This window comes from Netta rufina (genome assembly GCF_964035555.1).
Source record: "Netta rufina genome assembly, chromosome: 3".
NCBI classification, from domain to species: domain Eukaryota; kingdom Metazoa; phylum Chordata; class Aves; order Anseriformes; family Anatidae; genus Netta; species Netta rufina.
In genome coordinates this window covers 81,338,225-81,361,766 of record NC_140125.1, presented here as the reverse complement: position 1 = coordinate 81,361,766, position 23,542 = coordinate 81,338,225, and the positions used below count along the sequence as shown (strand labels likewise).

The 23,542-nt window shown below is 40.6% G+C and overlaps 1 protein-coding gene across 1 annotated transcript in view; it reads left to right on the top strand.

Moving 5' to 3' along the window:
* Positions 1-702: 702 nt before the first annotated feature.
* ECHDC1 (ethylmalonyl-CoA decarboxylase 1) overlaps positions 703-23,542 on the top strand; it is a 41,606-nt gene continuing 18,766 nt past the window's right edge. The window contains exons 1-5 of the mRNA XM_084284824.1: positions 703-738; positions 6,786-7,007; positions 13,062-13,204; positions 16,771-16,823; positions 18,774-18,854. Of these exons, the coding sequence (XP_084140950.1) occupies positions 6,788-7,007; positions 13,062-13,204; positions 16,771-16,823; positions 18,774-18,854 (497 nt within the window). The 5' untranslated portion in view covers positions 703-738; positions 6,786-6,787. The remainder of the gene's footprint in view (positions 739-6,785; positions 7,008-13,061; positions 13,205-16,770; positions 16,824-18,773; positions 18,855-23,542) is intronic.

Genomic DNA, 23,542 nt, shown 5'->3' with positions numbered 1-23,542 from the left:
CGGTCCTATCAGTAGTTACCTGTGAGAAGAGGCTGACCCCCAGCTCCCCACACCTTCCTTTCAGGTAGTTGTAGAGAGCAGTAAGGTCTCCCCTGTGCCTCCTTTTCTCCAGACTGAACAACCCCAGTTCCCTCAGCCGCTCCTCACAGGACTTGTGCTCCAGGCCCTTCTCCAGCTTCATAGCCCTTCTCTGGATAAGATTCCAGGACCTTGATGTCCTTCTTGTAGTGAGGGGCCCAAAGCTGAACACAGTACTCGAGGTGTGGCCACACCAGAGCAGAGTACAGGGGGACAATCACCTACTGCTCCTGCTGGCTGCACTATCCCTGATATGAGCCAGGATACTGTTGGCCTTCTTGGCCACCTGGGCACACTGCCAGCTCATGTCCAGGGGAGCATCCACCAACACCCCCAGATCCTTTTCCTCTGCACAGCTTTCCAGCCCCTCTGCCCCAAGCCTGTAGCGCTGCACGGTGCTGTTGTGCCAGCACTTAGCCATGCTGAACCTCATCCCACTGGCCTCTGCCCGCCACACCGGCTTGGGCCGAAACTCAGGTTTTTTGGCTGAAAACCCAGCTTCCAGCTGTGCACACTACTACTGGAGGAGACACAACCCAATTACCCTAGCAGCAGCGGTCCCCGGCAGCGCGGTGGTGGTTCCCGGCGGGGCCGCTTTCTCCGCAGCACCGCCCTGCCGGGGGAAGGGGCACAGCTGGAGCCGGGCCGGGCTGCGGGCAGGTCGGTGCCTGCCTCCCCCGGGGAACGGGGACAGGGACAGGGACGGGGCTGAGCGGGGCTGCGGCGGCGCCTTGGGGCGCAGGGGGGCGCAGAGGCTCGGGGCGGCGGCGGCGGCGGCGGCGGGGGGCAGCACGGGGCCGGGTGCCCGTGTCGGGGCTGTCAGGGCGGCGCGGTCCCGCATAGCGGGCGGCAGGGAGGCTCTGCTGGGGAAGGGGTTTCACCCCTGGGAGCCTGCTTTGCTCGCCACGCAGGGTGGCTGCTGTCTAAAACGTGTGTGTGTGTGTCCTGCCACAGAGCCGCCCCGCCGTCCTGGTAGTGCCCCGTGTCACTGCAGCGGGCTGGGGGATGACACCGCTGCTGTCCCCGCTGCTGTTTTTTGGCTACAAAACTTCGTGTCGTTTTCAAGGCGTATCGGGAAAGTATCACAAGAGGTGACGGCCAGGATGAATTCACCGCTTTGCTTTTTGTGGGTCAGGATTTGGTGACTGGGAGGCAAGCAGTGAGCTGGTTGGGGTCATTTGCGATCCTGTGGGGTGGCGCGTCTGCTCCCCGTAAAGGTGTCCAAAACACACCTAGCGGACAGTGAGCTTTGCATGAACTTAAAATGATTTTTTTTTTCACGCTGATACACAAACAGACCTCTTTAGACCAATGTATTAGCAATGAGGTGTCTGTGTGCTTTCTGCAGAAGATAACAGGTTCTTGCTCTCACCCTCTGCTGTGAAACTCGGTTCCTGTGCTCACTGTGGGACCAGAACCAAATGTTACTGGGTAGTGTCGTGTGTATTTATGGAAGGGCTTCTTTTTTCAGCTGTTTTACGTCCTTGAAGGCCGTTATTTTTCACTGGATTTGGGTAACTTTCTGTGTGATTTGTTTACTAAATCTTAAAAATAATTGAAGCATGATTAAAAGGGAAAATAATTGGTTAGGAACAGAGAGAGACGATTTAAATCTAAAATTTAGCACGCAGGGACTAAGCAGAGAACAAATGGTTTAGAAACCACACACCATCCCCAAAAGTGATCTGTTCAGAAACAAAGAAAAAACAAGGAAAAAAAGAGGTAGAAGCTGAAAAGAGAAAAAAACATAAAAGCAACTGTAAAAGAAAAGAGGTGTAAAGGGTAAACCATATTAAAACTAAAATCACCGACAATGTTTTCTTGTAACTTGCAATGTTAAAAATCTTTTTCCAAAACTTATTTCATGGTGTGTGGTTTGAAGCATCTTCAGTTAGTTTATTTGGATGTCTCACATCTTGTTCTCTCAGTTCTGGACAGGTAAACATCGTTTCTAATGCTGAAAAGTGGAAATTGGGAGGCCCAAACTGCTTGTTCTCTGAATATATTATAATGGCTAAAAAAAGTCCTTTCTAATTCTAGGTACTTCTAAAGTCTGATTTTAGAGGAATTGCAAAGCTCTTTAAGGATCTTCACACTGAACTGCAGAGATTATTGATCCTGCCTAATTTGGCTATGATGTAGGTACCAGCAATGATGTACTAAAAGTTTGAACAAGTTTCAGCAGGTTTGAGAGCAAGTTTTGTGCCTCTGATCCCTCGGCCTGCATAAGATCTGCTCACTGCTTTCTTCCAGCTGAAGTAAAGCCAGCTGGAGAGGTGTCTGCCCTCAGGTTGCCTCGGCTGGTAGTTGTTGGAATGGGAAGAACCTGCCAGGTAAGGTGTTTAAGTTCGCCTGGCCATGCATCGCTGAAGGAAACAGGACTGATGCATAAGCAGGTGAGATAGGTAGATGGAGGGCTCTGTAACCTTCAGGTGAGGGGTGCTGACAAGCAGCTGGCATCAGCGGCCTGCTCAGCCAGTGCTCAGGTGATACCTCCTGCCTTCACCCTTCTTGTGTTGGAAGCCAGGGTCTGGGGACTCCTCTTCACTATGAGGCCCATGCCCTTGTTTTGGTTTCTCATCCAGGCTGGCCCTCTTTGCAGTTTCTGAATTCCATCCCCACCTCCAACACTAGAATTTCTTTTTTTTCTTTTCCTCCAACACTCACCAGCCTGCTGTCCCAGGTTTCAGTCAGCTGGTGTTAACGATTATCACTCACTTTCAACCTACCTATTTTGTACAGATGGACTATTTTCATGCTTTGGTTGTGTTTCCCCTTTGCTCTGCTCTTTTGTCTGCTTTCATGCAGATATTGAGGCAGTTGTGCTGGTCCTCAGGGTTGGCTCACCACTTGCCTTCTATTTGGTAGTCAGTCACCCTCACAGAGGGAACCCAGTGCAGCACCCATCAGTCACCCTCACTGTTCCCTAGCACAGATAGACAGTGACTGGTAACACACACGCATGGTTAAGCTGTGAATCATCTCACGATCATCATCAGTATACATTTTCTATCCCTTTCTCCACACCCTGCCTTCACACTTCTGTGCTTGTCACTGAAATTACAGCTGCTGGAGGTCAGTGTCAGGTCAAGTTCCCCAGTGTTTCTTGACCTGTCAGCTGCCTTTAACACATTTGGCAGTATCTTATATTTTTCTTTCTAATTGTTCTTTTATTATGCAATTTGAATATTTTCTTCTCCCTGATATTTTTTAAGGACTTTATAAGTTGTCCTTTTTTTTTTTTTTTTTTTTTTTTTTCCTGCTGCACTTTATCTCAGGATACCTTTATCCAAAACCAGAAACTCAGCTGATGTCTCTTTGCAGGTGATGCACAGGTCTATGTCTTCACTTCACACCTGTCACTTCCTGACCCAAAAGAAAGAGCATCCTTATTTCTCTGATATATCACGGCCAGTCATTGTAAGCTGCTTGGTGATAGCATGTCCCTGCATCCTTTCTCCCCCTTTTCTTCTTCCCTGATTTGTGTCAGTAATTCAGACACTATCTTGGAGTTGGAGTTTTCCCTGCTTGCGTATTTTAACTTGTAGATTATTTCTGTGTAGCTGCTCTGTAGCGCAGCTTTTCTTGTTTGAGCATGCAGCTCAAATGTCTGCCTGAGTTCCCAGCATCCAGTTCTCTGGTTTATCTTAGTTTTGACCATCCAGGAGGTTGCTGTGTGTATCCTTTAACCATTGCTCTGGCCAGTCATCTTTATGCTCTCTGGCAATTGCAGCTGGCAATACTGACTAAGGTTGCTGTTTTATACAGTGTGTTTTAAAAGAAAAATTAGGGTTGCAATAGAACAGTGTTTTTTGGCAAGGACAGGTATGCTTGGTTGAGAGTTGGGGTGTATTGTTTTCCCAAGGACTCTGTCTACTAGAGATGGAATATCAATGCTGATATTTTCTCTATTTTATTTTTATATTAATTTGAGAACTGAATTCTAACTAGGCAGTTACCAAAAGTGTTCAGAAGGCCTCTGATACATATGCATACACAGAAAATGTGTAACTGTCTACATTTACATGTGTATATATGGCACCTTCACATCATGTATCATTCCTTTGATACTGAGCTGTTGACTTCCAACATGTGTCCGTGTTAACCCATAATCTTCTAGCCCATGTGAAAGTGTATTAAAAAAAAAATCAATTGAGTACCATATGGGATTGAAACTGTTGCTTTATGTAAGAGGTACAAAACTTGGGTACTGATGTGGAATGTACAGCTCGTGATATCCATACTATTTGCTTATCTGTTCCTTGCTACCAGCAATACATTAGCAGTTTTCAAAATTCGAAAGATGCAAATTGTCCATATTGTTCATTATTCCTATACTGTCAGAAATCTGGTCATTATAAAAGCTATGCATAAATTCTGTGCGCTACTGATGTTAATGGGTATAGCATGTCAGACTATAAGACTTCATTTTAATGTATCTAAATAGACAATTATTTTATGTTAAGCTGAAAATTTTAGTACAATATCTCTTGGCTTGTCCTACAACATTGTGCTGGTTACAGCAACAGCTATCTCTTGCATTCCTTTCACTTGCAGTACAAAAACTCAGTCTCAGTCATGCTGTGGGTTGCTCCATACTTACTGAAATTTTGAGTGTTGTTTGTCAGAGATCAGCAAAAATTCCTTTAGTCCGAGAGCAGTGAAGCTTAAACCTCATGCTTTTCCTCAGTGGTTAGCTTTTTCTAACTGAGCTGTTAAAAATAATCCTGTATTTATTAAAAAAGTAGTAGGTACTGACCGGCACTGTAAGAGATGGATTTTAAAAAGTAATTCAATGATAATACCTTGCATGAGTCATTAATCATGAGTCACGATCAGCAGGCAATGATGTCCAATTTGTTTTCTAATCCAGCACTTGCTGATGCTCTTTATTGCCATAGAGATAATACTAAAGAGCTGTTAATGCATATAACCACACAGTTAAAAATGACAGACTCTTTTTTTGGTGGAATGAAATTTCCATATCTTAAAGCTGTTTTGCTCTATACATTTTTTGACAAGTAAAATCTAAGTAGTATAAAAATGATCAAACAGATATAATTTGGCAAGGGGTTAGGTTAAGAACAGGCTTTTTTTTTTTTTCTTTTCTATCAAGCCAATCATTGTGGTTTCCTAGAGAATTAAGTCTCATCTTTCTTCTTATGAGGATTGGGGAGGCTTTGTATTCATTAAAAATTGGAAACTAATTGCTCTGTGTTGAATCAGGCATAGTGCAAGCTGCGTTTTGCAGCAAGAGCCTGCACCTATCCATGCTTTTAGCGTTTGTTCTCTCCTGGCCAAAAATTAGTAGCTGGGTGGGAGGTTTTATTGCATGAATGTATGTTGGAGAATAAAGATTTAGAGCAACAGCTTGCTTTCAGTGCTTTGTGCGGATTGCCGTAAGTCAAAGTTGAGTGAATTAAATAAATTTGTCACTTTATTCCCTTATGCTCTTTTATTTATTTATTTAGTGTTCTGGCACCTTGCTGTACTAGATGACATGAGAAAATGGAAGACGTTTTCTCTTCTGAGAGCCTGAATATCAGAAGAAGAATTTGGCTAAGAAATTGCCTTTGGAAATATGTTTCCACTATTTAAAAAAAAATAAATTAAAAGCAATTTTAAAAGCTTTGAAGGATGATAGCTGAGATGTTGCAGATATTTGAATGTTCATAGATACAGAGCAGTAGGTTGATGTTAAATATGAGCTAACTGATTTTGTTTTCAATCAGATTTTAACTTTATTAAATTTTAATTAAAAAAGATAAATAATAATATTTTTAATGACTTCCTTGTTATGTCCTGGTGCACGTGGTTACTTTGTAGAGTGGAAATAGTGGAGGAATGAGCCGTGGGTGTTCTGGTACACAGAAGTAGACTACCAATATTATGTAGCTGTGTAGAAAGCAAGGGCAATACTCCATTTATAATACTGCTCTACACTTTTCCTCCTTTGGGATACTGTATAGGTTCTGGTGCCCTGTGTCTGAGTGAGGTCAATTCCAAGTGGAACAAGAGATACTGACATATGGATGGCTTCTAGGGGCTAGGCAATCTAACCAGTTTTAAGATGGGACGTGATAAGTAGGTTAATGGACTTAGATGATAGGGAATTGACCTGAAGGTGGGAAAGATCTTTGGTTCCTAATTTTTTGAGTTCTTCAGCACTTCTCCCAGGAACGTATTATTGTAATAGTTGCTTACAGAAAAACAGGAAGTCCTCTTTCTGAAAGCTAGAGGTTTCAGTAGGATTTCTTCTCCAACACAGATGTGAGGTTTTTGTGCATGGTTTGTTTGTTTGTTTTGGAGGGGAAGAGGGTTGGAAGATTAGTACAGAATACGTTGGTCTAATGGAATATGCAAGTATTTTACTGCATTTCTTGAGCCTCTTCCGTGTTCTGTACCCAAATAGTTTGGGGTAATTTTTACAAGAAAAGGTTTTAAAAGATGGTAATTTCTGTCTTAACTGCTAAAATCACTGCATAAAACTCAAGCTGTTAACTTTGTGGGAGTAGTTTCGAACTAAGATTTTTGTGAATACAGTCTGTAATGAGCAAATTTTTGTAGACTTCTGTGATGCCATCCTCTTCATATTAGTTTCTGCTGTCCTGCTTCTCTTTCTTTCAGAAAGAAAACTGAGCTGGATCAGCTGGATCTCAAAGCAAAAATTTCCTTTTTTTTTTTTCTTTTTTTTTTTTTTTTTCCAGAAATGGCAGTTTCTCTATGCAAAAAAATATTTCAGACTGCAAAGAAGAGGATAATACAGCAGAGAAGGGTATCACTGTATAATGTTGCGCATGGCTATGAGGAAGAATTGATAAAGAAGAAACTTCAGCAGTTTGCTGGTGGATCCATCAACCTTTCCAAAGAAGATAATGGCATTGGAATACTTACCGTGAACAACCCGCAGCTAATGAATGCCTTCACAGGTATTAATTAGTTAACAGAAATGAGAATCTGGTTTTTGTGTTTGCTTTTGATCCCCCCCACCCCCCTTCAGTTAGTTCTTCTATGGTTTTGCATAAACAAAGTGAAAAGCTGTGCCTTACCATTCCTTAACTAAAAGAAATATTGGATTTTTAACCAGAGGTGTGGTAAAATTCCCTCTTCTTCATGGTACTTTTGCCCTAAACATCGTAGATGCAAGAAGTTCCTAATGACATAAAGAATGTCTTGCAGAACGTACCTCTCCTCTTTTTTTTTTTTCTTTTTTTTTTTTTTTTTTTTCCAGTGAGGACCATTCTGCTGCTGTGCTTTTTCTTATTTCTTCTTTTGTTTTGCCTCTACTGCTCTGGAACTATGTGGTATTTTTATGGGGATGGGAAAATATGATCTTTGTTTTGTAGATGGTGTAGAAAGGGCCAGTTTATTATGTTGTTCTTTACCTCAAATCTTCCCTCTAACTTAAGCTTCTGCAATTTGGTATTTTCTAGTTTCCCAGACTGACTTCCATTTCTTCTTCACTTGTCTTGTACCTTAAATACTGATGTTTGTGAAAGGCCTGATGAGTTGGGTATTCTCAGGTGTTGCAGATGAGGAATCTTCTTAAGTATTGTCCAGTGTAAAAGCGTATAGTTATCAAAACCAAGTGCTATATTTTACTAGTCTTGAACAATGAGAAGCTTTTGATCTCCAAGATATGTATATTTGCTCTCTCTCTTTAACTGTCTAGCAATATTCCAACTTATTCAATTCTTTTCAGACATAAGTGGCACACGTTCAGGGTCTTCATGTGCCTGAACTTGAGCTGTTTGCAAGCCTGTAAGAATGCCTTTATCTCTTAATATTCTGAAATGGATGCATTTGTCATCTTGTTGATTTCTTTTTTGCTGTTCTCTTTTCCTGCCCAGTTCTCACTGTTCCTTTGCTGTCAGCAAATAAGTTTGCAACACACTAGCAAAGCATAGAGCTGTTTACATGGAGAATGTCCACAAATGATTGTTAGCTGAAAGGAAGAAAACCTAACAGAATAACAGAATTTGTGGTAATTCACCCAGATGTCTCTGCAGTTGCTCTTTTGTTTCTTCTTAAAAGCTCATGTGTAAAATCATTGCATAACATGAGAAGTTTAGTTAAAAGACATTAGCATGGAGATTGTCTTTCTGAATACTTCCCTGTCAGCATACATGTTATTATACAATCATAATTACACTACTGTTTGCTCTTTTTCTACAGGTTGTTTTTTTTTTTTTTTTTTTTTTTGACTTAAAATAGAGCTGTGCAAACTACAGTTTATGGGCTGGGTGTTCATAGCTTTTTTGTTGTTTTGTTTGGAAGAATCATGAGAAGTGAGCAATAAAAGAGGAAGGACAGATAAAGCCCAGCCTGCTATGGGGATCAGATGTAATGGAAGTCAAGTTGCTGAAACCAAACCTAGAGCAGAGCAGGCCGAGGGGAGGCCTCATGGCGCACGAGGGGAGCGGAGGGGCAGGCGCTGAGCTCTGCTCTCTGGGGACAGTGACTGGACCTGAGGGAACGGCATGGAGCTGAGACAGGGGAGGGTCAGGCTGGGGGTTAGGGAAAGGTTCTGCACCCAGAGGGTGGTCAGGCACTGGGACAGGCTCCCCAGGGCAGTGGTCACGGCCTCAGGCCTGCTGGAGTTCAAGCAACATTTGGACAATGCTTCCAGACACATGGTCTGATTTTTGGGTGGTCCTGTGTGGAGCCAGGAGTTGGACGCAGTGATCCTTGTGGGTCCCTTCCAACTCAGGATATTCTGTGATTTTATGATTCTAAACTTTGAACTTAAAACCGTGTTCCATGTTTTCTGGGTGCTTGAAGGGAGGGTCTCAGAACTGATTTCCAGAAGTGCTGAGCAGTCACAACTGCTGTTTAGGCCACTGGTAGCTGTGCTTTGACTATACTGAGTGCTGTACAACGTTATTGTGCTGAAATCATATCAGACCTCTCAAATTGGACACTCAAAATTAGCAGGTATTTTCTCTCTGGCTTAGTTGGTGGTCTGTAATGTTATAAGACTGCTGTGAAAATAAATTATTAGTGAATGTGAATGACTTCAGTGTTCTAGTAGCAAACAGAAGCTACAAAAAACTAAGAGGAAATTAATAGTTGTGTCTCTGTTGCAGACCCTGATTAGCATACAGCAAATGATCCATGGGACCAGACAGTTCTGTTTTATAGGAGTGTGTAGAGCCCTCTAGAGAGCAGTACCCCATTTCGCTAGGTAATAGCCACAGAAATTTGCTCTGGAAAATCTTACAGTGGCAGTTTAGGAGATAACTGCTTTTTTTCACTGTGCACCTCTGCTACAGATTTTTTTGTTGTTGCAGCAAGGAGAGTAGAAGCAGAGTCATGTTGGCTCCTTGGCCAAAACAAGTGATGGTATGGTACGTTAATTTACAATGCTCTTCACTTCAGTTTAACATCATTGTCTGTAATCCATAGGTGCTGAGGAACTAGCAAGCACTTGATCTTTTTCCATTTGCTGTGTATTGAGTAATACCCTTCAGGGGAAGTGTGGAAAGGAATAGGATGTACAGCCCTTAAATTGCTCCAGCAAGACCTGGTTAACTTCATTTGCCAGAGCCTGTGAAATACCCTACCTCAAAGAAATTCTGTTAATGTTGTGTCTCAGAGCTTCTGAAGAGTGGCAGATATGAATTTGTATGTACATATACGCTTCCTTTAGAAAGCTGCAAAACATCATTAAACTGCTGAGAGAAATTCCATTTGCCAAGCATTTACTTTGCACAGCAGCTTTTTATCTCAGAGGAATTATGTTTGTTCAAAGCTTGAGCAACTCATGGAACTGAAAGCAGAACAAAATTGTTGGCAAATTGCTAATGGGCAATGTGGAAGTTGTTATGCCTTTTTTCTCTTCTTAATTGGAATCTGATAGCCACCTGTTTGAAATGGTCTCTTTGGAAACAAATGCTAATAATGTCAGTTTAAGCCTGGTGGAACCAATTTCAGCAACCCAACCTCTTGCTGAACTAAAGTTGAACTTTATTTAAAAGAGAAGGAGGCCAGCCTGCAAGAACTAGAAGGTAATGACGATAAACTTATTTTCTGGAATTATAATATAGAATCTAGAATAATTTCTTGTTATTTCTAAATAAAAAGCTATTTATTCTTAGTTAACAATTAATATACAAACAGATGAAATATTGCAAGTACCTTCATTGCTGTGAGGAGCATGAACTTACTGGTATCGTATGTTGAAGGACCATGACTGGCAGAACGAGGATTTGCTTTACTGTTGTGTCCTCATCATTGTATCAGACATCCTGTGATGTGTCTGTTGGTGAAATAATTCAGTGTTGTCAGTGTACACGGTAATGGTGGGAATCCTCTGCCAGGGAGAGGGGGCAGGTGCTCACCTCTTTCTCTTGTTCCACCCACTGTTGCATGCGGCTGGCTCATACAGTCCCTTTTTATAAGCTCAGTTTTTTGGTTACCTAGATTTTTGGTTCATAATACTCTCTGGAAAGACTCTTCACTACCTCACTGCTTTCATTATTAAAAGCACCACAAACAGTGGTTGTGCTATGTCTTGGCTCTGGCAAAGCTTTGATGACAGTCCAAATACCTTTCATGTAAGAAACTTGAGAAATACACAAAAAGCAAAATCTGTGGTGTTGAAGCACACCTATTTAAAGAACTGTTTGTAGGAAAGACATTGAATATGCTGTCAGGCTGGGAAAGCATTTTAAGTGAAGATCGTGGAAGCCTCTGCTAGCCTAGTTCTGCTCAGTATGTTCATTTGTATCTTGGGTGATGAATAGAAAGTGAACTGCTGAAATTATCAGATGACCCAGGATTGGAAGAACTTGCAAGAAGGTTATTTGGAGCAGGGGAGTGGAATTCAAAGTGAAGTTGCTTAAGTGCTACAAAGAGCTCAAGATCAAAAAGGTGAAATTCAGTGAAAACAGATGTAATCTGCAACACACAAATAGCCTGAGCAAATTATAAAAGCAAATGGAAAGGAACTGGTAAAAGTGCAGTTCTGGTATATAGTATGCCATTAAAAAAAATAAAAATCGTTCTGGTATATAATATTTAAGGTGCACTTCTTGCTTTCCTCAGGAGCATGGTCTCAGCTATTTCAGTGGCTGAGACCAAACCAAGCTGGAGGTCCTTTATAAAGCATTTGTTCTTGGCCTGGTGCTGGGATGCATACTTCATAAGGAACTGTAAGGAAAACAAGTAGGAAGAAAAAAATCTCAGGATGTTAGGATGGCTGCTAACAGGCAGTTTTAGGCCAGGAAATGTTCACTGTACATTCAGTGAAATGTGTGTACAGGTGTAGGGTCAAAAAAATAAGAGACTTGGAAAAAAATGAAAGATTCCTTGAGATATTAATCTAAAGGTCATTTACATCTGAAGAAGGTAGGTCTGTCCATGTACATCCTCATCTAAGGAGGGTAGAGCTTAAAGCATCTTCATCCTGTAGTTATGCTGCATTTTAAAATTACTTTGTATAAATATTTTTCTCTTAAGAACATATGAGAGTCCTTCAGAGGGGAAGAGCTTTAAGTTAATGTGGGTATGCTCAGTTGGTGTGGACAAGGAGTAATGGCTTCAAACTAAAGGAGGGTAGATTTAGATGAAATTTAAGGAAGAAATTCTTCCCTCAGAGGGTGGTGAGGCACTGGCAGAGGTTGCCCAGAGAAGCTTCAAGAAGTGTTTTGACAAGCTCTCAGATACATGGTCTGATTTTTATATATATAGATAGATAGATAATTTTTTTTTTGGGGTGGCCCTCCAGGGACCCAGGAGTTGGATTAGATGATCCTTGTGAGTCCCTTCCAACTTGGATATTCTATAATGTGAAGTAGATTGAAGATCTGTAAATGGATGAGAAAATGTTTCTTGCTAAGGAGTGACTACTTTTGGATGTCAGATGTTAATTCACACCTCAGTGTTATGCAATAAAAGATTAAAAAAATCACGGGCATGGGCTGTTGCAGTAATTGTTCGAATTCCATATATACTTGATGAAGAAAGGTAGGTGTGGTCAGAGGTCTCTGGAAGTAAAGCCTGCCAATGCGAGTTCAGGCAGTTGCTTTGGGCAGTACGTAAAACGAGTTTTCACTGAACAAACTAGATTCTACTCTCAGCAACTCATGATGAAATGTCTGAAGTGTCCAAACCTCTCAATTCCACATTTTAAATGTGAGCTTTACATAGCTGTCTCACAGCACTGATAATTTTCTTCCCTTCATCCTTTTTTCCAGTTTCTTTAGAGCAGAAATAAAATAACCCAAACAAGTCTGTTGTGTAACTCTGGGGATTAGCACAGTTATAATCGTCTGTAGTATGAGAAAGCTCTTAAGTGAACATGTGAGAATATTTGAAGTAAAAAGACGGTACTATTTAATCCATACATTTGAAGCCTAGGACGTACTTTGTAAAGACAGCTTTTCTAGACAGTTACCAGGGAGGGAATAGAAGATGTTTCAGAGAAATTTCCTTTTTTATTGTTCTTTTAAAAAAGTTATTTTACTTCAATTTTTAAATCTATTTTCTTTTGGATGGATGCTTCTAAATGCCATTGGCCTTCAACACTGTTTGCTCTGCAGCCTTTTCTTTTTTTTTTTTTTTTTTTTTTTTTTAATTATATTTACATTTGAATATGCAGAGTGAAATGTCAGTGACATGAAAAGATGGACATGACTAGATGGACTGATTTGGATAGACACAAGAAGTTACTGTGTCCTGAATTTATGCAATTATAAACAAGAATAAATCAGGTAGAATTTATGCTTATGCCACTTGAATTTTTTGCTTTGTTTTGGTGAGTGTAATGCAAGTTGCAGAATACTCATCAAAATTTCAGTAAGTACATTTTTGGATTAAAAACATGTCAGTGCTGGGCAGGGATTTAAGGTGATTCTTTCCCTTGTGTTTTTAAGCCTATTACATCTTAATGATAACTTGATTTTGGTAGTGAAGAATGTAGTGTAAAACATGCTGCTTATAGTCATTTTGTTCTAAGCGTTGCTTCTCGTCTCTTGTAACAGGCACTATGATGCTAGAGCTCCAGGAGAAGGTAGCTGAACTGGAAAACTGGAAGGATGGCAAAGGCCTTATCATCTGTGGTGCAGGAAATACTTTTTGTTCAGGATCTGATTTGAATACTGTCAAAGCAATACCCAACAGCCAGGCAAGTAGTGATACAAAGTTTTGGGAGAAAAATGAGCTTTTTGATATTCAGAGATCCCTATCAGACAGAAGTGTTTCACTGTGTTTATGCTGCAATTTTACATGCAAAGCACATGGTTTAAAAAATGCTGGCAACCACTTTAAGCCATGGCTTAAGTGTCACTGTAATTGATTCGTAACTCTGAATTCCTACATGACTTATTCTTTTTAGCCTTTTCTTTTAAAAATCTCATTTTGGTTTCTCAGAACAGTATATGGTGCATTTACACATAAAATAACCCATGCTTCAGTAGTTTGACCTTTAAAAGCAAAGACAAGTAATCACTTCTTATATATTCTCAAGTCAAAAACAAACTTAAGCAGGGTGGCTGCTATTACAAGGAGGTTTCAATTTTGTCAACACTGTGTCTGGACCTGAATAAAATGGAAGAACAAATGTAACTCTTGTCCAGTTGAGCTTTGGCAATGATCTCTTAGTCCAGTTAGAGGAGTCATCTGTAATTTGGGGGTTGAAGAGCTTTTAGTAATGACAGAAATCACTTCTATTTTATTCAACCAATTGGCTGGATGGATGTGGTATTTGTCATAATCTGCAATATGGTCTGCCTTTCCATCTGGTGCAGGAAAGGCAAAATAATGGCCAAGAACATTGAAGGATTTTTGTGCCTTTGAGTGGCTTCTCCTCTTCTTCCTCCCTCTCCTCTTCCTCTCATGTTCAGCTATTCCTAACCCTGAAACGAACCCAGATCCCCTGCCTGTTCTTTGTTGGTGAGCACTAATGTTAGGGTGACCAAATCACGGCAGGCAAATTAATAGTGGTATTGTTACAGAAAAATGTTTTCTTTCTGCCCTTGTAAACCTGGTTCCAAGAACAATATCCTCATTCTGGAGTGAAACTTGAAAAGCTGGCTATCTGAAAAGCAGAAGAGGTTCTTGAAAGAACAGCTAAGAAGAAGGAGGCATGAAGGAGGTTTTCACTTTCTTTGTTCTCCATCTAGAAGCCTTACAACAGAGGTTCCTAACCAGTAAGCAGCAGAGGACTTCTGAGCAGATGGAAATGATTTGTGAAGATGGACTAAATCCTGGCCTGCCTCAGAAATAGTGTGACCAGCAGGGCTAGGGAAGTGGTTGTCCCCTTGGCACTGATAAGACCACACCTCAAATGCTGAGTTCAGTTTTGAGCCCCTCAGTACAGTAGGATATTGAGTTGCTTGAGTGTGCTCAGAGAAGAGCAACAAAGCTGGTGAAGGGACTAGAAAACAAGACCTGCAAGGAATGGCTGAGGGAATTGCAGTTGTTTGGTGTGGAGAAGAGAAAGCTTGAGGGAAACCTCATCTCTTTCTAGAGCTACCTGAAAGAAGGTTGCATTGAGGGTGGTGTTTGTCTCTTTTCTCAGGTGACAAGTGATAGGACAAGAGGAAAAGGTCTCAAGTTGCACCAGGGGAGGTTTAGGTTGGACATTAGGAAGAATTCCTTGATAGACAGGTTGATTAGGCGTTGGAATGGGTTGCCCAGGGGAGCGATGGAGTTCCCAGTCCCTGGAGGTATTTAAGAGACGAGTGGACATGGAGCCAAGGGACATGGTTTAGTGATGGGACTCAGTAGGTCTGGGTGATGGTTGAACTTGGTGATCTTGAAGGTCTTTTCAAACCTAGATGATTCTGTGATTCTATTTTTCTATGACTGTAAGTTCTTGCAGCAAAAAGAACCAGGGGTACAGTTTCCTTTTCTACTTTATGAAAGTGACTTTCTTTTTCCTTGTATCTCCCAGCTGCACCCCAAGCTATTAATCCTTTTTTTTTTTTTGTCTTTGCATGTAGTGCATACAATATTTTACCTGCCTTTCTTCTAACTAGTTTTCTTCTGACTCTGAGGACCATATTAGAGCTGAAAATGTGATTATTCCACTAGACTCCAGTGAACATCTCTCTTATTCAGATAAAAAATACTCTGACTAGTAGCCTTATTTTTCTTATCAGGAAGACTTGAAGGGTATGTTGTCCAGGACTTAAGTAACTCCATCTCTTTTGCTTTACACCTTTTTTATAAGCTCCCTTTAAGTACTGAAAAGCTGCAATAAGGTCACCCCAGAGCCTTCTCTGTATGCTGAACAGCCCCAGCTCCCTCAGCCTTTCTTCGTAGGAGAGGTGCTCCAGCACCCTGATCATCTCTGTAGCCCTCTGAACCCATTCTGACAGATCAACATCCTTCTTGTGCTGGGGGACCCAGACCTGCACTCCAAGAACGGCCTCACAAGGGCAGAGCAGAGAGGGATAATTGCCTCCCTCAGCCTGCTGGCTGCTCCTCATGCTGCTGTCATGGCATCTTCTGTCTGCCAGAAATCTGTCCCTGAATACCATAATTCTGGTTGGCTACGGGCAGAGTAGGTCTTGGGAGTACATGAATAAATTAACAATAAATTGGCTGAAATTGTCCTATTCCTGTTGCAAGCCCCTATTCCAAGAGGTACTGAAGATTTACTGCGTCTTTTCTTTCCCATAGGTATGAGTCAGAAACTTTTAATTAAGGCAGATTCTTTAACATGAAAACCCCTGTAAAACCGTTCATTAGAAATCAGTAAATACTGATACAGATATGTTGTTGTTTCTTTTTCTTCCTGCCATTTTTTGGAAGACAAGATGGAATTGTTACCTACTTTATTATTTTCACTATACCCAAGCATTATTTTTCTTAATTTGGATTAAATGTCACATGTGCAGTTCATTTAACATACATATACAGCCATGGTCATATTGTATCATTTGGCTTAGTCATGTGTGTGTGTTCCTGGTCAACACTAGACGCCTGGAGAAGAACGTAAGAACAGGGAAGGCAGAGAGAGAATGATTTTAATTCAGTATATTTTCTTAGTCTCCAGCAATTTATGGTGTGAAGGTGTTACCTTGTACTTAGTAACCTTTTGCAGATTTTTCTGTTGTGAGATTATGTAGTTGTTCTTGAATTCATGTAGTCCTTTAAAGGTTGCAGTAATCTGCTGCAAAGTGTTCTGTTGTGTATGTTGTAGGAAGAGATATTTGTTCTGAACCTGGCAGCAGCTGATTTTATTTAAAGCCTTTGTTCTTGTACTGGAAGAGAAGGGAACAATTATTCCCTAGTCACTACTGTTTGCAAGCTGATGCTACGTCTTTCCTCCTTTTTGTTTTACAATCTTTTTTTCCTGAAATGCTTTTGATTCAAATGATTAAAATAAAAAGCTGGTAAATTTTCACTTCTGTAAAGTTGTGTGGATTTAGAGCAGTATGGAGTTCGCAGCCATCCATGGTCCTATACAAATGTTTAAAGCTCATCTTTACGGGTGTTTATCTGGGAGGAATGAGGACAGGAGATTCAGAGGAAAGGATGTAAAATTTCACATCACAGCAAGTTGGTATTGAAATTATTTTTATAGTGGTTTAATTATAACTGCAATTTTAATAAATGATTGAGGGTGTTTGTTGTTTTTTTTAACTCAATCTACACTAGGTTTTCTCTTTGGGCTTAGTGGGGTTGGACTGGATTATGGACAAGATTAACCAATTAACATTTTTGAATTTTCATTCTTTATAGGATGGGATGAATATGTGCATGTTTATGCAAAACACCTTAACCAGACTTATGAGGTAATATATTTTCTTTACCTTTCTTTATGAAGTAATTATAATGATTGAAATATGTTTTGGCTAACTCTTTAATCAGATGTTTTAAATATTAAATTTTGAATCCCAGACCTTGTATTTGCATATGTTAATTATGTAAGTATTTGTGGATTTTAATTTAGGCCTTGACATTTTGCAACTATTATTAGACTTTCCAAAGATTGGAACAGAAGAATACCTATAGGTTTCTATGTGGAGAGATGAGAGATAACTATAGTTAAGGAAGCATAGGCCTTTAATGTTTCTGAAGCTGACTTTTGTAACTCAGTAGAAATTGCTTGCTCTTAACAAACAAGCAGGGCCAGCTTATGCAGCCCACACAGGTAACATTTATTTAATATATTTATTTAATCTTCCCACTTCATAGGAGGAATGTATTCAGTTCTACCATCTGGTACTCCTGATTTCTTTTTCCTTTCTTTTAGATTCAGCTTCCTTTAAGAAATCACATTTCTATTACACGCATGTATGGTAGGTTCCATTTTTTGACTGCTCAGGGCTTTGTTAAGATAAATATTTTGTGTTTTCAAATAGTATATATGATAAAATGTTATGAGCTAACAGTATTCTGCAAAACTGCCCAGGAAATTGGAGACTTATTCTTAGTAGTACTGTATTGGAAGGAATCCTCAGGATCTGAATTAGAATCCATTTGTATAATTTGGCCTTGGTATAATCAAAAGTGATGTGGCAAAACAAAGAGGAAGAAGATGTATGAAGATTAAAATCTCACCTCAGGTATCTTGACTTAAAGTATATTGCACTGTATTGCGGTTGTGGTTCAGGTGGAGCACTAAATCGCTCTTTGGCAAGATCTATCTTAGTTGGATCCGTCTCCCTCAGAGGGAGCTGAGGCAAACTGTGATCATGAAGGAGGTGCCTCAAACAGATGAGATGAGTGTGGATGTAGGGTGCTCGAACCCATATATTCTGGGTTCCCACAAACCGTAGGAATAATGAGGTTACCTTTTTCCAGGGGTTCCCTTGTGCAAATTATTGTGTTAAGTGTGCTGCAGCTGGCAAGTGGACTTGGGCCATAAGAAATTTTTGGCATTTCTCTTAAAGTAGAAGTAAAACCAAATACCAGATTGTGATTGGGAGGCTGACTTCTGAATGTGGTTTTAACCCTGCTTAATGAATTAAATGCCTCTTTGTAGTAAAAGATGTATCAGGTCTGGGACTGACCAGTTATCTTCCTTTCTTAGGGTACTTGTCTTATCTTAAGTCAGTCACTGTTTATTAATATTGATTTCACAATGACAGTCAGAAAAGAGTTTCTCCCCACATAGTCTTCCTTCCTTCTGTCCTTTGAATTACCTTGAACGTGATCGAATACAGCACCATCATAGCTAACAGATTGTTGCTATCCTCAAAGGATAGTTTTGTCCTCCGAAAAAAAGTTTTATTGATGTTTGAGATGATAGCACTGCTGTTTGAAGAAGTTTGCTGAAGTTGTCACGCTGAATCTCATTGTTTCTCAACAACCGAGCTGTGCAGTTCTTGGGGTCCCTTGCTACTGCTCTCTGTCCTGGCTTACTGTAGAGTCTTGTGTCACTGTCCTGTCATTCCTTCTTGCAGAAAGCCTTCTCAGGTATAATCGTAGTATGTATTTTTTTTTTTTTTTCATAATATAGTACATGATCTGCTTTACTGTGATTCCATTAGATATTTCTGTCTTGCTGTTGCATCATGGTTCCCATATTAATTATGAAAGAATGGATTTAGTTTAAGTGGAGTTGGTATTGTGCTGCTAACCTGCAAAGATGTTATTGAAAAAATTCAATAGATTTGAATTCAAAGAACGAATGAGTTAGAGCAGAATGTTTTTCTGAGCTTTTACTGTAAAGATAGTTTGCCTTTGATTGTTTCTCAGAATAAAAGAATGAATTTTGCTTGCAAAATTCTCTTGCGTAGATTGCCATTGATCAGTGTTGCACTAATCCAAGGAAAAGCTATTGGAGGAGGAGCCGAGCTTACCACAGCATGTGATTTCAGGTAAGATTAACAATTTCAATAGCCACTGTTGCATCAGTGATTTAATGACTACGTATGAAAAGTAGGAAGCTTTAGGTACCACTTCAACTTGGAGTCCCATCACAGAATCATAGAATCATTCAGATTAGAAAAGACCTCTAATATCACGTAGTTTAACCTTAAACCAAGCACTATTAAGACCAACATTAAACGATGTCACTAAGCACTACATCTAAATGTTTTTTGAAGGCCTCCAGGGATGGTGTCTCAACTACTTCTCTGGGCAACCTCTTACCAATACTTCACAACTATTTCAGAGAGAAATTTTCCCTAATATCCAACCTAAACCTCCCCTGGTGCAACTTCAGGCCATTTCTTCTTGTCTTACCACTTGTTGCTTGGGAGAAGATACCAACACCCACCCTGCTATAGCCTCCTTTAAGGTAATTGTACAGTTTTATAAGGTTTCCCCTGAGCCTTCTTTTCTCTAGGCTAAACAACCCTAGCTCCTTCCAGCGCTCTTCATAAGACTTGTTCTTTAGACCTTTCACCAGCTTCATTGCCTTCGGAATTGGGCCTTGGTCAGCAGACTTCTGGAAACTCCAAATTTTTTTCCTGGTATAGTACAAATGAAAGATTACTTACTGCTGAGTTACACAGTTCAAAAAACTGTGTAAAACAAGAACAGTGACGAACTTTAGCAACTGTCTGTCACAGACAAAGTGGTTCCAAGATCTTGTACCTAAGTGAGAGGCAGGAAGACTGCATAATTATATATCTCCTTATGTCTCTTTTTGTTGCAGCAGTTGTGAGTAAAAATAAATAAAACTGTCCATTTATCTTGTATTTAGTGTTGTGGATTTACTATTTGCAACATAATTGTTGTACAGTTTTTGAAACAGGTTTGAGATGCAGAGGAAAGCAAATGAGGTTCAGTTCCTGTTTTTTCCACACAGGTGCAGGCATTTGCCAGCATGAAACAACTAGCAAAAATAGAGGGCTTTAATTAAAGAGGCTGAATGCAGAACAGGAACTGGAAGAAACTAACATAATAAAATGTCACTTTATTTAAACAGTTGCTAATGTGCAGACAGCCTACAGATGTAGCAGGATAAGCACTGCACACAGCCTCTCTGAAAATTAGGAACTTTCAGTGAAGTTTTTATTGAAGAGAAGGAAATGTGCTCTTTAAGAGGGCCTTAGTGCCTGAAATGACAAAGAAATTGGCCAAAACAAGCTGAAAGTACTTACATGCAAAAGTAAATTAGAATATTAAAGCTGTTCTAGGTATCAAAACCAGGCTTTGCAAAGAGGAGATGGCATCCATGTTGTTTGAGCCTCTCAGAAGCAGTGAGTGGCTTTGAAACTTTTGCTTTGAAACTACATTCACCTGGATCTTTCTTCATATCTACACAGCTTTTAGTGTAGGTACAAAGATGCATTAAGCTCTGACTATGGCCTCTGAGTAATGCTGTACTATAAATACCTGGTAAGAAGTGCCATGTTTGATAGCTGTAGAGTTGACCAGACAGTTTTATCTGGGAGACCTAGTAGATCTTACTGAATCTGTGAGTCCACTGACAGAAAGTGGATCCTGTTATCCCTAAGGAGGAGTTTAAGGCATGTGAGCATAATGAGATGGAAATCTTTTGCCTTTCTAAAACATATACTTTCTACTCTTACTCCAGCTATGTTGTTTGACATACTGTATAATTATAATCATTGTCAAGTAGCTCTTATTTGCATGAAGTGAGCAGCTGCAATTCCTCTGATGTGCTGCCATAATTTTCGCAATAACTACAGCTGTTGATCCGTCTTCCACTGCTTTCTAACACACCCATGCAGTGCAACTAAATAATAGCAATTCAGAAGAAGCAAATGGGACTTAATTAATAACAGAGACAAGATAGAGAAACATTCTCTGTGTTGTTGTTATTGCTCTTGAATTTGAGGCTTTTAATACTGGGCAACAAAATCGTAGTTCTCTGAGGACTATGAGCAGATAGTTGTGGAACAGAAATATTGTCCTGAATCACTAGATACCAAAAGAAGAACCTGAGAACAGAGATCAGAGAGGTTTGTTTTCTTTCTTTATGTTGAATAAACCGCTGTTCTCTCTCTTTTTTTTTTTTTTTTTTTTTTTTTAATGAGAGTGAGTGAGTTGTAGCTGCTTTTGATTTAATTTTTCAAATCCAATTCTATTTTTCTCAGTTATCATGTTAAACTAATAAAGGTCTTGATCCTGGCCTGAAAAACTTTCTTATTTTCATCTCTGCCTTAGTACTGCATTAACTATACTGATGCTGTTGAAGTGACTCACTTGAACTAAAATGGCTTATGTACCTTCTCAGAAATGCACTCTGGCAGCATGATGCACATCTATACTGGAGTAGAGGTGTGGACAAATTCAATTTTAAAACATCTGATGTGGTTTAATATGTTACTGATATAGTACACTGTTCTTCCAGTGGCAGTTGTTGTGGTTAATTGTCTCTTACTCTGTTTTCAGCCAGCTCATGTAAAATTAGGTTAGGGAGGTCTTGCATGAGCTTTGGCACATTTATTGCTGACATAAGGGCAGTGATGAAAAGCAGAAGCATTTTAAGTCAGTCCACTTCAGTTTGGAAGAGGATGTCTTCCCAAGGCATCATCTTCAATCTTATCTTACTTTATGGACTGTTGCAGAACATCTCTCCGTAAGAAGGAACGTCCTTATAAGATTGCAAACAAATGATTTAAAAAATTATAATTATCCAGACAAGTGCAAGGTAATTAAAATCCTTTCAGACTTTTTTCTGATATGAAAGTTGGGAAGATAAGGCTTCTGACACTGTAATTATTTATCTCAATTATATCTGTAAATCTGAGTAAAATAAAACTGTGTGTATGAAACTTGTTTTGGCAGCAAGGCTTTGTGGTAGTTTCAAGAAATCTAGACTGCTTTCAATGTGCCACTACTGTGTATTTTCTGAGTCTGCGAAGATGGCTGTGGGATTCTGCTGCCAATGTCAGTGTACATTGCAGTCTGCATGACACTGCAGCCATTTTAGTGGAGTGCACAAATGACTGTGTATTGAGTTCATGTGTCAAGGTTTTGTTAGCGGGGGGCTGCAAGGGTGGCCTCTGTGAGAAGAATCCAGAAGCTGTCCCATGTTAGATAAGGGCTAGTTTCAGCTGGCTCCAAAGGGACCTGCTGCTGGCCAGAGCCAAGCCAGTGGCTAACATTGGTTGGACCTCTGTGAAAGCAGATTTAAGAAAGGGAAACACCTGCTGCACAACAGCAGCTGGAAGAGAGGAGTGAGAACCAGCCATGCAGACCCCAAGTTGAGTGCAGCAGGAGGGCAGGAGGTGCTCCAGCCAGGCAGCAGCAGCTCCCCTGCGGCCGGTGGAGAGGCCCCCGGTGGAGCAGGCTGTCCCCCTGCAGCCCATGGGTCCCACATGGAGCAGATCTCCATGCTGCAGCCCCCCCATGGGTGGAGGAGCCCCCAGTGGAGCAGGTGGATGTGGCCTGGAGGAGGCTGTGGCCCATGGAGAGCCCCTGCAGGAGCAGGCCCCAGGTTGGAGCTGCAGCCCGTGGAGAGGAGCCCACGCAGGAGCAGGGGTCTGGGTGGAGCTGCCACCCGTGGGGGACCCGTGCTGGAGCAGTTTGCTCCAGCAGAGAGTGACTGTGAAGGACTGGAGTAGACAAAGCATTGGGGACTGACTGCAGCCCCTACTCCCTTCTTCCCTTTTGCTGGTTGGGAAGAGGAGGTAGAAAAGGGCTGATGGTTTTGGGGGGGGGGAGAGAAGGAAGGCTTTCACCTGAGTCAGTGATGCAATTTTACAAAGAAGTGAAATGAAATACCCATTCTGAGTTCTCTGTGTACAGAAACCTGAAGTATATCCTGTATGCACAACACATGAATTTAAGGAGAGCTGAGTTTACAGGGTTGGCTAAGGAATTTGGACAAGAATTATAGTGGTTTGCTGGGCAATGAAGTAAAAATTAGATATGGGGCAGAAAGGGATAGATAAGGGATCTGTCTGTGCAATTAGCTGAACACAATGATCTCTGAGCACATTAGCATCAGTGGGCTACCAGCCAATAGCCGGAACAACTGGCTTTGAATTCTGAACAGGCTTGTCTTCTGTTTCACATTGATGCCTCTGAGAAATCTCACTGGGTAATCTGTAGGTCATTTAGACACTTCAACAGCTTTGAAAATCTGGCCCTATCTCACTTGATAAATTAACTTCATTGTACCTGGTGCTTTTGAAACATATAGTCTCTTCCCCTGCACCCCCCTTCTTATTCTCTAATGCTACTGCAGTCAAAATAGTCAATTGTGAATCCAATTTAAAAGATGGTGTCTCCAGGCAAAGGGCAAGAATACCAAGATAGAAAGCTATACACTGCTCATAATATTGACTTCAAAATGGGCTCATCAGTAGAAGCAGAAGTATTATTTTATTTTTTTAGAGAATAAATCAATCAACCAGAATTTCTTCAGGTGGTACTGATGTTTCATAGTTAAATTACAAAGGGCCAATTTCATTACTCTTGTTGTTTGTGCCGAGTAATATCTTAACTTGTAAAAAGCACCGTTGATTTAAAGAAGCATTTGCGTTCTGAGCAGTCTTGTGCTCTGTCTCGAATGGCAGAATGAAGTTTTTAACAGGGGAGGCAGCTTGTCCTAGTAGTACTGCATTGATATCAAGTTGGCCCTGCT